We start from the raw sequence: 12,302 nt of genomic DNA, 5'->3' as shown, positions 1-12,302 counted from the left end.
CTCCACGAGTTGATAGATTTTTTGCTAATAAGTCAGCTTGCCGGACTCTTGATCCCTCCAACCGCCCCAGGTATGATACCCCAGTCCGACCGATTTTGAGGGAGGTGAGGCCTGGAGGAGAGGACCTGGACTGCATGTGTGGCATTCTGCTATTGTCAAAATGCTCATCCTGTGACATGGAACTGGTGTTCCTAACAAATGGGACAAGTTTCAAGATAGGGTCTGCAAAATAGACGCTAAAACAAAAAAACAAGTTGAGACGATCGAAGTTGAGTTTTCGTGCAGGCTAAAAAAGAGCGGCGGCTTATCATAGGTTGCGGATGATAGCGGTCCTACTCTAGGTATTAGCGGCTAGATCTCAGGAGCTGACGATAGTAGGGATGATATTGGAACATAGACGCGATTCTACTCTCGTCTGCCCTGTTTATTATCACCCATCATCTCCGCCCAGTGAGACACACTTGCTAACGAGGAGTGATAGGATTTGAACCTTGATTCTTTGTTCCGGGACATTCGTCGTTGAATACAATGCCTCGAACTCTAAATACCTGTATTGGCCATACACGATTCCCATGGTTGGCCGGAAAAGCCGGCCGGGCCACAACATAATGCATAATGCGCCGTTATCCAGACAGGCCAAAGGATCCTTCTTGCTACTAGATGATACTGCGTTTGGTTCCTGCTTTGCTTGGCTCGCCTCCGGAATCCAGAAACTATGCCCGAGTGACTCAAGCTGCAGTTATCATGCACACGATTTTGATCTTGCTTGCTTGCTTGCTGGCTGGCCTAACGACAACCATCCTCCTCGAGGTTGGAACGTCAAAAATACGCCGTTTGTGGAGGAAACGGTAGTTATATGACCTCTATACACTCGGAGTGATTTCCATTAACCACGGCTACTCTCTATCCAGCCCGTCCCGTTTCAACGGCAACGGTTTCGCCCTGGCGACTTGTTTCCCGAGAATGTGAACAGTGTAGGGCTTAAACTTACACAGGTTGATCCGACCGCCGCCAAGTTCCAATGCATCTGTCAGTGGAAGGTAATTGGATCTGCCCTGACGGGATATTGCCACGGCGATTGGCTGGTCAATATTTGATATCACAGCTATTGCATTTCGTATATGTGTTATCCTATGCTGTGAAACTGCTGCACCAGGCCCTTGATATTGATACTTGGGTTGATATCATGATACAAAAATCCCTTTCCTCTTTCCGAACATATAATTCATACCTCAGTTACCTGAACTCTAAACTCTACTCACGACGGTGTTGCCAAATGTTCAGCTTCGCGATACTGGAAGGAGAGTTTAGAATGAGTTGGGTTGTGAATATACAGTTTTCTTACGTCTGGTTCTCCTAGAGCTTACAAGCTCCCCATGCAGACAATATAAGAGGACTGGTCGAGCCGCTCTCGTCTGCATGCGAGGTTCGCTACATATTGCTGGGTAGTACGAGTACGAGTCTTGAACATAGAATATTCAACTGAACATCGTTGACCAAGGATGCCGGGTTTTTATTCGCTTTCACTCCCCTCTACAGCGTGTCCAACGCTTCTCAAATCTTTAAGCATTGTAGTAATTATCTATCAATGGTGATATACTTCGCTTGAGCATGACTGAGGTTGTGTGACAATAACGAGTTGTGTGTCCCCAAGTTTACCTTTAGTACATTGGCCGAGCCACATCTGGCGGAAGCATCTGGATCATGGGCCTCTGCTGATTCACGTAGATACACAATGTGACCACGATTAGCAGGTGGGTGGAAGCAGTAGGCAAGTGGAACGCGGTCACAAAGTTATGGCATATTACGAACAATATGGCAGCGTATCACATTACATAAGACACATGGAGGCAACCCGACGCAGGTATCCGAGTCTGTAGCTGTTGGATGCGGAACGAGTTGAGGCATCAAAGGTTGTTGTGAAGTGTTGTTTTCAAAAGCAGTTTCCGATTCATCATAAGACGCCGACCATGGCTCAAAACTTCCCCGCACGAGTCAAATCACAATCCAGCTTTCAGGAACGCTGTATACTGCCGTAATAGAGGCCCTGGACCTGGCATTCATCAATGATTCGCTTGTACCCTATTCACGACCGTAGCCGAACACCGGTCCCGAATCCCAACCACCAAAAAGTATTCCATCGCTGAAGCCCCTCCCAGTGGACTGCCCTGGGCGAGATCGAATTCCGCCAACCGTTTCATGAAAGGGGAATGAAGTTATATCATCAAGACGAAGGTGCTCAGGTGTGCAGAGCCTTTTCGGGGGTTGGGATTTGACGTCTTTTTTGAATTCAATGCCTCAAAGCAAGGCCACATGTTTTATCCTTGCCTCGACCAATGCAGCCAAATGAGAACCGCCCTCACTACCAACTCCAGCCCGAAGCCCCTTTTTTTATATCGACGAAGGGTACAACATGACGCGAACGGAAGCACCGAAAGACTTGGTGGGAAGGGGGGAGGTGAACTTGGCGCGGACGACGCCGGAGTTTCCTGCAGAGACAAGTTAGATGATTGTTCGTGTCGTCGTTCACGGAGTCGAGTATTAATTACCGTGTGGTCGGGTGACCTTGCCCCAGATCACGCGGATCTTGGTGCCGCGGATCTCCTTCTGGCCCCGGTAGACGAAAGCAACCTTCTTGCCGAGATAGAAGCTATCACGAATGTCAGTATCCAGACCGACTGGGAACATTCCTCTCATGTTGACGTACTTGGCGGCGTTGGTGTCATCAACACCCTCAATCTTGATCAGGCTGGTAGCAGGGCGGGTGGTGTGACGAGAGCGCTGGTAGCTCAGGTGACGTCCCCTAAACCAAAATCGTCAGTCCAAAATTCCATCGCTCGTTGTGTTCGTGCCGTGGTTTCGCGGAGTATGTCGATATCGAAAATCTGAAGAGTGCGCACTTGTCTGGGCAAGTACATCCTTCTCACATCGCATGCGTGATAGACTGGCTGACAGGAGGTTTTACTCACTTGACGTATACTGTAGGCAAAGTTAGCAACGAATTCATCGATATTCAGATTTCCAGATTTGCGAACCGAGCCCCCAGTCGGTGTGTGTGCTCGTCGCTTCTCTGGCGGGCGGGATAAACTCACGTCGGTGACCGGCTTCTGAAGGCATCTTGACTGTGGTATGACTTCCGTCCTCTCAAGCAACCTGCGGTTAGTAGATAGCTGATTGTTTGAACGAAAGACCTTCGCGTTGGTGAGGTGCGTGTTTGGTGATTGATCTGTGGAGTGGGGAGGGTGCGCCAATCGCACTTTCCTCGTCAACCCTAGATATCACGTGCCAAACCACTTTGCGGCTAAGAAGTGGCTACTGTGGCTAGTGCATTCACGATTTTGATCTTCTGTTTTTTTTTTGCAGACAGATACCTTACTTACCTAGGTACCTACCTTAGTAAGGCAGTTTATTAATAAACCATCAACGGAGGCAAATATTCAGGGTGATGCTGGATGGCAGACACGAATCTGAAGGATCAATTGTGTCTGTAAAACACTTTTTTCTACAATTCTTAACCGGTGAAAGTGACGCCAGTATTCACATGATCATCGTTTTGTAAATTGTCCTTACGTATGGACGTAAAGCGTTGAGGTAACCAGTGGCCATCGGTCCAGCTTGCGCCTTGATAGGCCTGGACGTCAACCATCATTTGAAGCTCTCTCCAGATCTCAAGTGGCACGTTGACACGAGAATCTCAACAATGTTGTTGACTCTCGTGGCTGGGTAGAATATATTTCAAGTACCATGCCATAAATTCCCTCAAGATAGCTGACTACGTACCTTTGATTAAGCGGACTTCTTGATTAGAAGTTGCATGGAATCATTTCCTGCATTCACCTTTTCCGCCCCAATGATTTCTTGGTGAAGGTTTGGGGTCTAGTTGAAGCCGACACCGGGGAGAGAGGGGCCGAGTTGGCGGTCGTGGATCCTGGCACCGAAGTGGTTCGGAATTTGGTGTCCGAGCAAGGCAGGTCAAGATGAGCTCATCGAAGATATTGACGGAGCTCACCATTTTGTACATTGGGAGTTCTTTTTTATTTTATGTTGAGTGAAGAGGAGGATGTAATATAATTGGCATGCTAACGGCTATCTACTGAGTACTTGTTGTGAGCCTACACTCTTGAACCACATTGTATTTGGCCTATACATTATTGTCAACATCTTGTATAGGTAGGTAATTACTGAGTGAACGATTCATCAATAGTTGGCCCTTTACGGGCAGGAAAGCCAGAGAACAGATTCGGACTCTTGGCCGGTTATCTGATGATCGGAGTTTAATTGACTGCCTAAAAGATTGTTTCTCGGTGCTTGCAGACCTAGGGCGTTGCTCAGTCGAGGTGATACATATCTGGCTACAGGGGTCTTCAGTGGATCTGTCTGGCAAGTCGAAGCGCTGCATGTCACAGACTTCCATCACTAACAACTATGGAGAAGATCCTGAGACACCGCGGTTGCGCCGTGAGGCCGGATTTTGATCTACGTGCTTGCCGCCGGATTACGAGATTCAGTTGGAGGGGTTCACTATCTATCTGAGTGTCATCTCTTATTAGTGAGCCTTACTGATCTATTTACTCCAAGATTAGCAACAGGAGAATGCTTAGTACACTTTCAGGAATCGGCAGTGGCATCGTGTAACGGACGACGCTCCGTGTGTGAAAGACGGGAACAACACCGACACCCCAATGTCTTGATAATCAGATTGTTAGTACCTAGATTCAGTGGGCCTCGTTGTGTCCCTCCCTCCCTGTTGGGGGAGCGACAGAATAGGTAGAATCCAATTGCACTGGGCTGGCTACCTTATTAGGCGGCTCGCTGGTTTGGCAATCCAGGGACCGCCACCGCCGCCGAAACCAAGACGGACAGGACTCGGTGAGGGATCAATGCCCGGGGGTGCCGGAGAAGCTGACAAAGAAGTCGGATTGTTTAGTTGGAGAAGCATCATGCTTCGTCATGCTCACGGCACATAACTGTGTAATGGAAAAGTCTGGGTGTCCTATCAACGGTTGCCATTGTGTTGATGCGGGCCTGGTCATGAATCACAAAATGGCATGAGATGGAGGAGAGAGCTGATACTTAAGAATATTGGTTACGTATTGCTGAGACAAGCAAACACAGAGAGGTTGCTTGGTTGAGGTGTGTGGAAACACCATACATACGTCAACTCCGCGACAGATCCAGTCAGACAATTGAGTTGCGTAGCATGGCCCCGAAAGCACGGAAACGATTCGACCGCTTGCGCCTGAAGCAATTGGCCCGGGCGAGAAGATTTGATGGGCTCAGTGTCGGTTCAAAAAGACTCCATATAAGTGTAAATAGGTAAGGTAGGCAAAATTTAGGCAAAATAGAAGTGAATTAGGTAGGTAGGTAGGTTGTTTGTGATGAGTCCGGAGATAGAATCGCCGCTGGGTACATCTGTGCTATGCTATGCTACGCAAGACGAACAGACAGCTACCTACCTCCTTATCTATCTACCTGTGCATATGAGTGATGCCCTCGCAAGGACATCGCATAATAGTACACATCAATGACTATAACCAGGCCAAAGTTCATCATCATGGCTTCCCGATCACCGGATCCAGTCAAGACTTTGTTAGGTGAATACCTCCACGTCAAGTAACTCACTCCCTCGGTGTACGGACCTACACTCTTTTATCCACACACTCTTTTTTAGGGACATTCACTTCTGGATTTTAGGGACCCGACTGCATCATAGCCCCATCGCTCACGCAGGGATCCCACCTATCGATGAAGGTGGATGGATTTGGATTGTTACCTTAGCTTCCCCAGCTGCTGTGCTCAGGTCTGCGGCGGGCATTGGACGCTCCCGTCGTCATAAAACCTTCCTGGCCAGGCCCCAAAACCTCGTCACCTTTTCCGTTTCCATTTCCATCTTCCAGATCTCTCTCATACTTCCTCCACTATCCCCTTTGTCTTGTACAGCTCATCCTCATTCCCTTCTGTGTTGTATCTCGTTCCCCAGTCCATACTTGAACCTCAACAATGGATCCGTAGGTACTCCCCTCAACCATCAACTTCCAAAAACCCCCACCATGACTTTGCGCTTTAGCTGCGAGCTATCATGCTCGCGCTGAGCTGAGCGTTTTGCGATACGATCGCGTGTCCTCAGGCCTCAATGTCTGAACAACACGAGTGAATAAAAAAAAAACCTCTTTACTGATGCAGTTTCCCTCTAGATGCATGGAGCTCAAGCAGAACACGACAATCGTCGTGCTCGGCGCTTCTGGTGATCTGGCGAAAAAGAAGACGGTGGGGAGCTCCCCCAACTGCCCCTCACATACCGATGTGCTTGTGCTAACATGTTTGATTTTGCTGCATGATAGTACCCTGCGCTTTTCGGTCTTGTAAGTGACATGTCCATTCGACAGAGCGCTCTTCTCTCGACTAACACGGCCTCAGTATCGAAACCAGTTCCTGCCCAAGGATGTCAAGATTGTCGGATATGCCCGCACCAAGATGGATCACGATGAATACATTCGACGCATCAAGTCATACATAAAGACACCCACAAAGGAGACTGAGCAGCAACTTGAGGAGTTCGCCGGGCTTTGCACCTACGTCTCGGGTCAGTACGACAAGGATGAGTCGTTCCAGGGTTTGGAGCAGCACCTCCAGGAGGTTGAGCAGGGCCGCCCCGAGAACCACCGTCTTTTCTACATGGCGCTGCCCCCCAGTGTCTTCACCATTGTTTCACAGCATCTGAAGAAGATTTGCTACCCCAAGAACGGTGTCGCGCGTGTGATTGTGAGTGAAAATACCCTCGTCATGGCAAAGGTTGGCTAACCATCCCCACAGGTTGAGAAGCCCTTCGGCAAGGACCTTGCCAGCTCCCGGGAGCTTCAAAAGTCACTCGAGCCTGATTGGAACGAGCAGGAGCTGTTCCGAATTGACCACTACCTTGGCAAGGAGATGGTCAAGAACATTCTGATCCTCAGATTTGGCAACTCTTTCCTCGGCGCTACATGGAACCGACACCACATCGACAACGTCCAGATCACCTTCAAGGAGCCCTTCGGCACCGAGGGCCGCGGTGGCTACTTTGACGAGTTCGGTATCGTTCGTGATGTCATGCAGAACCATCTCCTCCAGGTCCTCACTCTCTTGGCTATGGAGAGGCCCATTTCTTTCAACGCCGAGGACATCCGTGATGAAAAGGTTCGCGTTCTCCGTGCCATTCCAGCCATTGAGCCCAAGAACGTCATCATTGGCCAGTACGGCAAGTCTCTTGACGGTAGTAAGCCCGCCTACCGTGAGGATGACACTGTCCCCAAGGACTCGAGATGCCCCACGTTCTGTGCACTCGTTGCCTACATCAAGAACGAGCGCTGGGACGGCGTACCTTTCATTATGAAGGCCGGAAAGGCTCTCAATGAGCAGAAGACCGAGATCCGAATCCAGTTCAAGGACGTCACATCGGGTATCTTTAAGGACATTCCCCGAAACGAGCTTGTTATGCGCATTCAGCCCAATGAGAGTGTCTATATCAAGATGAACTCTAAGCTACCTGGTCTCAGCATGCAAACTGTTGTTACCGAGCTGGATCTCACCTATCGACGACGATTCTCCGACCTCAAAATCCCCGAGGCATACGAGTCGCTTGTCCTTGACTGCTTGAAGGGTGACCAGTCCAACTTTGTCCGTGACGACGAGCTCGACGCCAGTTGGCGCATCTTCACCCCTCTCCTCCACTATCTTGATGACAACAAGGAGATTATTCCCATGGAATACCCTTACGGTATGTTTCTAATGCGAGGCTTGCTGAGTTTTACTTACATTGTTAATAGGTTCTCGTGGCCCTGCTGTTCTGGACGACTTCACCTCCTCTTACGGTTACAAGTTCAGCGACGCTGCTGGTTACCAGTGGCCAACAACCAATGCTGCTGCTCCTAACAAGTTGTAAGTTTGATAACTTGCATCCTGTAGGCTATCCGGGTGCGACGACATACAGAAGCAGTTTGCTAATTCTCGTAGCTAATAACGCCTCCCCGACAATGGCAGAGTCACGACCGATTTCGGACAATGATATCCAAACCTGGCGAGGCAACAAAACACCAATCAATGATTTACTTTATATAAAAAAACGATGGAAACTGTTGTCGTAACTTTTGCGACATAATGATGGGCACTTGCTTCTGGGAACTTTTTTAGATGCGTTCACATTGGGGGATTGGCTCATGGCTTACGAATCGCTCAATCAAATAAAAATTTCTATTTAAATCTTGAATTGATGATTCCTAGTTTGGGATATGAATAACTTTGTAGCTATGATACCAAGGCTCTTGATATGCACCCTTGCCACTACTTATAGGCTGTGGTTTTGGGCCGTCGACGCCACAGATGTTCAGAGACCAAAGGGTTGAAAGACATGGTTGGCTTGCATGAAGACATCATGGATATTACGGAGGCGCATCAATGCTGATGTATGTCTTCTCACCATTGTTTTTTTTTTTTTTTTTTTTTTAAATAAGAAAAAACATATTGTATGTGCCAAATAAACTAAGCACAAAATCTACCTTGCGATTGAAGCGCTCCTTATTTTCCAAACTGATGATGGTGAATTTAATGAATCCGTGCATAACTGATTATGCAACCTTGACTGTGCCCCCAAAGTCTTTGTGCTGGCCTATCACATGACTAGGCGTGTCGAGCGCTTGGCCAAACGAAGCAACAATCAAGACTCCTCCAAAAGCGAACAAACGATTCACCCGACGAAACGACACCTCGCACACAGACGATCCTTCACGGAAAAAATATTTATATAATCCACGGCGCCAAACTATACAGCCTTATGTATGATTCGTGCGCGCACCTTTTCACATGACCTGGCAGGTCTTCATTCGTTATCCCAGCGGCTTTGAAGACTTCTCGCCATCTACCTCGCCCTGATATCAACAACTACAACCAACCACCCACTCCTCCAGGATGAGCGATCCTGCCGGCGAAATAGTCCACATCACTCAGGGCTACATACCACTCTCCAAGGTTCTTACGCGACTCGCGCAATCGACTCACAATGCGCTCCAAGATCAGATTGCCGCACTGGCAAAGATGCCTTTGCCTACTGCCGCCATGAATGGAAACTCGACAGTACCGAGCAGCGACATCGAAGACGGATCTGGCGAGAATATTGCCAAGAAGACATCGATACTGAACTTTGCTATGAGGGAGCATCGGAAATGGGTTAAAGCGCTCGTGATTACAGAATGGAGTCGGAAAGCCGACATGGTTAGCAAGCTTATTGACCTGAGATTTCACCTCCAAGGGCAAGAGGTCTTGTTCTCCGGAGCACTGGATGTTATGGGTCACGTCAAAAGGGATTTAACATTTGCGAGAATGCCAAGCCCTGATCTGAAAACAGCCCTCCAGGTACTGTCAACTGGAGAGGCCGCTTGGATGCCTGATGTAGGTTTTGCGCATCGCGAGATAAAGGCGATCAAGCTGACCTTGCTACCAGCTCTCGTATATCGAGCCACCACCCCTAACACGACAGGAACAAATTCAATGGATCAGCGATCTCGATACCCAACTATCATTGCGACTTAACCTCGAAGATTTCGACAAGATCCCATATCACTTCAGAAACTACGATATCGATTCCGGCCGAGTAACATTCAAAGTTGCGGGAGAATTCGAGGTTGATCTCACAATCGCAGACGAAGACTTCGAGAAACAGTTTTGGTTCATCGACTTCCGGTTCGCTTTTGAGCCAGCAGCATCCTCGATTCCCGACGGTCTAAAGAATTACCTAGAGGGGCAGGTAAATGATATCCTCAGCAAAGACGGACTATTAGGCTGCTATCAATTCCTTCACGAACTGGTCCTCACACATAAGCTCAACGAGCTCAAGAGACAAGCAACTCAACTTAGCAGAGGTTCATGGACGGGAACCCTCAAGGTCGAGCCACTTAATCGAGCGCTGGCAATTCAATATTGGACGTCGCGCACACAGCTTGGTAGTCCGAAGAGTTGGATCCTAATCGCCGTCAATAGCGGCCGGAAGCCCAACGGCCAACCTGATCCCAAGTCGTCAAGTCACTTGACGGCTAAATGGTATCGAGACAACAAGGAAGTGAAGGACACGAAGATCACTTTCGATGCCGACAATTTATCAGCCGAGACTCTTCTGAAGACGGTCATTGGCCGTCATGTTGAATTCCTTTTGGGTAGCATACACAACAGATTACAGGCCTTCCCTCGTTTCCAAAATCGAGATGCTGCCATGATTTTGAACATCTCTCACGATGATCCAGCGACCTCATTTTTAAGTATGCAGGTCGGTTACAAAGATAGCGCATCCTTGCTTGTGGAACCTACAACTGGTGTTTTCGCTGTCAAGCCTCATTCGAAGTTCACCATTCAACATGAGCATTTATTGAATAATGGAAAGAATCCGGCGGATGACGGTGCAGCATGCTTGGAGAATGTGAGATGTGGAGTCATGGAAGATGAACTTATTCGCCGTGGAAGCACGGCAGGCTGGACTACCAAGAAGAGTTCTATGACCAAGGATGAGTTGAGATCTTTGACCAATACCCGCGAATGGACCAAGACGATTTGGCTTCAGAGGACTGGCTGGGACCCAAACTGGTTCGTTATGGTCATGCTGAGTCCGAGCGGGGATGCGTGGTGGCTTGTCGATGTGTAAGTTGGGATAAAGTACCAATAGCTGTGTTTGCGATGCACTAACATGTTTGATAGCAGCCGCAATGCAAATGGACAGTCGAATCGCTTGTCATCGAAGCTTCCTCTTAACAAGGGCTATCCTCATCTTGAAGATGAGTTCTGGAACAACCTAACCCTGTTCGCGACCGGCATGATTGCTCAGGCAGTGGACCAACACGAGCTGTATCGGCACAACATCAAGTTCCTACTGCAAGACACAAGAAACTGGTCTCTTCCCCAGCAGGTCCGACTCCCGACCCTCGAAATCTCTCTCTCAGACATCTTCCCATCCATGGTCTTCAACATGGCGGAGAAGGATAATGCAAACGCTGCAGATGAGTCCAACACTGGTCCAGAGACCTCTAGGCTTGGACCAGTTGCGCCAACAGCTTCCACATCGGGCATTTCTACCAGGCAACCATGGGCGCACGATATTGTCTCAATCAGGTTTAAGGGTGTAGAGCCTGTCGACAAAGAAGCCTCTGGTGCAGGTGGTCCCATCTCAGATGTTTCTTTCATGTGCGTTTCCGATGCTATCATCAAGGTCCGCAAACCCGCCAAGTTCGTCATGCTCAAGGGCCACATGGTTGGTCGCGATGTCTCTTGGGAAGCGCGTACAGGCGAATTTTGCTTAAGGATGCGTTCAAATATCGGACGATCTATCTTGGAGAACCTCAAGGCTCGGGTCAAAGCCGTGGATCGGTTTGTCAGCTTCTTTGAATCATTGGATAAGGCGAGGGGCTTTATCAAGGCCGAGTCAGTGAGTTTGAAGGAGGTGACTTTCTCTTATGGGCCTCCAGCATCACAGGCGGTCGAGAACGCCGAAGCCTCGCGCCTCTGGAGAGTGGCACTGGACCTCTCCAACAATGATATTGACATCCAGGTGCAGGAGACCAATCCTCATCTTCCAGTCACTGATTTGATGCAAAAGCTTGTCAATGGTGCCAATGGTATTGGGGCTCTTATGGACTGGCTCCCCGTGTCCCTACCAACCATGGAAGCCTTCAAGAAGATCAGGGAGGCATGGTCCGATATCGAAGCCCGTCGTCAGGGACGGTTCAAGTTTGTAATGAATTCAACGGATGAGATGTCATTTGAGTACCTCCTTGCCGACACTGGCGCCGGTAACAAACAGGTACAGCGCAGCATCACATTCCTCGGCCAGATCAAGCAGCGTCGAGGCGAGCCATGGTGGCATATCGAGCGGAAGATCCCCTCCGGCGGCTGGCCTTCAAACGATGAATTTTCTGCAGCACTCAAGCCCGTTTGGGATGGGAAGGGGGATAACTGGCGCGGTCTTGTCACTGGAGCAGCAGGCCGACCAGAGAATGGCATCATTGGCCTTCTTCTAGCCATCGACGAAGCTATCCGGCCACTGGCTGGCCCGACTTTCCAAAACAACTCAGAATTGGTCATCTTGGAGTAAAACAACACGCTTCGCATATTACGACGAGCTTAATTTCCATCAACCATGGTGTCGGAGGGGCTTCTTTTTTATTATCATCATTAGACGAGCGGCGAAATGGAGGGTTTAAACAAAGCGGATGAGTGTTTTTGCGATAGCTTAATGATACCTCTATATGAACACTGAATACCATTATATTGAATACGGTTCAGGCTAA

At 48.9% G+C, this 12,302-nt stretch overlaps 3 protein-coding genes across 3 annotated transcripts; 2 read left to right on the top strand and 1 right to left on the bottom strand.

Annotated features, from left to right (window-relative positions):
* Positions 1-2,391: 2,391 nt before the first annotated feature.
* Positions 2,392-3,117, bottom strand: FTJAE_2153 (RPL33B; the record flags this gene model as incomplete). The annotated part of the gene is made up of 4 exons (XM_037348318.1): positions 2,392-2,489; positions 2,550-2,803; positions 2,970-2,979; positions 3,036-3,117. The coding sequence occupies 4 exons, from the start codon at positions 3,115-3,117 to the stop codon at positions 2,392-2,394; spliced, it is 444 nt and encodes a 147-aa protein (XP_037210750.1).
* Positions 3,118-6,000: 2,883 nt separating this feature from the next.
* FTJAE_2152 (glucose-6-phosphate 1-dehydrogenase) lies at positions 6,001-8,378 on the top strand (the record flags this gene model as incomplete). Its single annotated transcript, XM_037348317.1, has 7 exons — positions 6,001-6,008; positions 6,195-6,267; positions 6,342-6,362; positions 6,418-6,762; positions 6,814-7,753; positions 7,803-7,914; positions 8,327-8,378. The coding sequence occupies 7 exons, from the start codon at positions 6,001-6,003 to the stop codon at positions 8,376-8,378; spliced, it is 1,551 nt and encodes a 516-aa protein (XP_037210749.1).
* A 562-nt stretch (positions 8,379-8,940) lies between these two features.
* Positions 8,941-12,106, top strand: FTJAE_2151 (mediator of RNA polymerase II transcription subunit 14; the record flags this gene model as incomplete). The annotated part of the gene is made up of 3 exons (XM_037348316.1): positions 8,941-9,420; positions 9,473-10,659; positions 10,717-12,106. 3 exons carry the CDS (start codon positions 8,941-8,943, stop codon positions 12,104-12,106), a joined length of 3,057 nt encoding a protein of 1,018 aa, XP_037210748.1.
* Positions 12,107-12,302: the final 196 nt, after the last annotated feature.

The sequence above is a fragment of the Fusarium tjaetaba genome (genome assembly GCF_013396195.1).
Source record: "Fusarium tjaetaba strain NRRL 66243 chromosome Unknown NRRL66243_c0000039, whole genome shotgun sequence".
Classification (NCBI taxonomy): Eukaryota; Fungi; Ascomycota; class Sordariomycetes; order Hypocreales; family Nectriaceae; genus Fusarium; species Fusarium tjaetaba.
The sequence above is the reverse complement of the archived record's forward strand: the minus strand, read 5'-3'. Positions and strand labels throughout refer to the sequence as shown.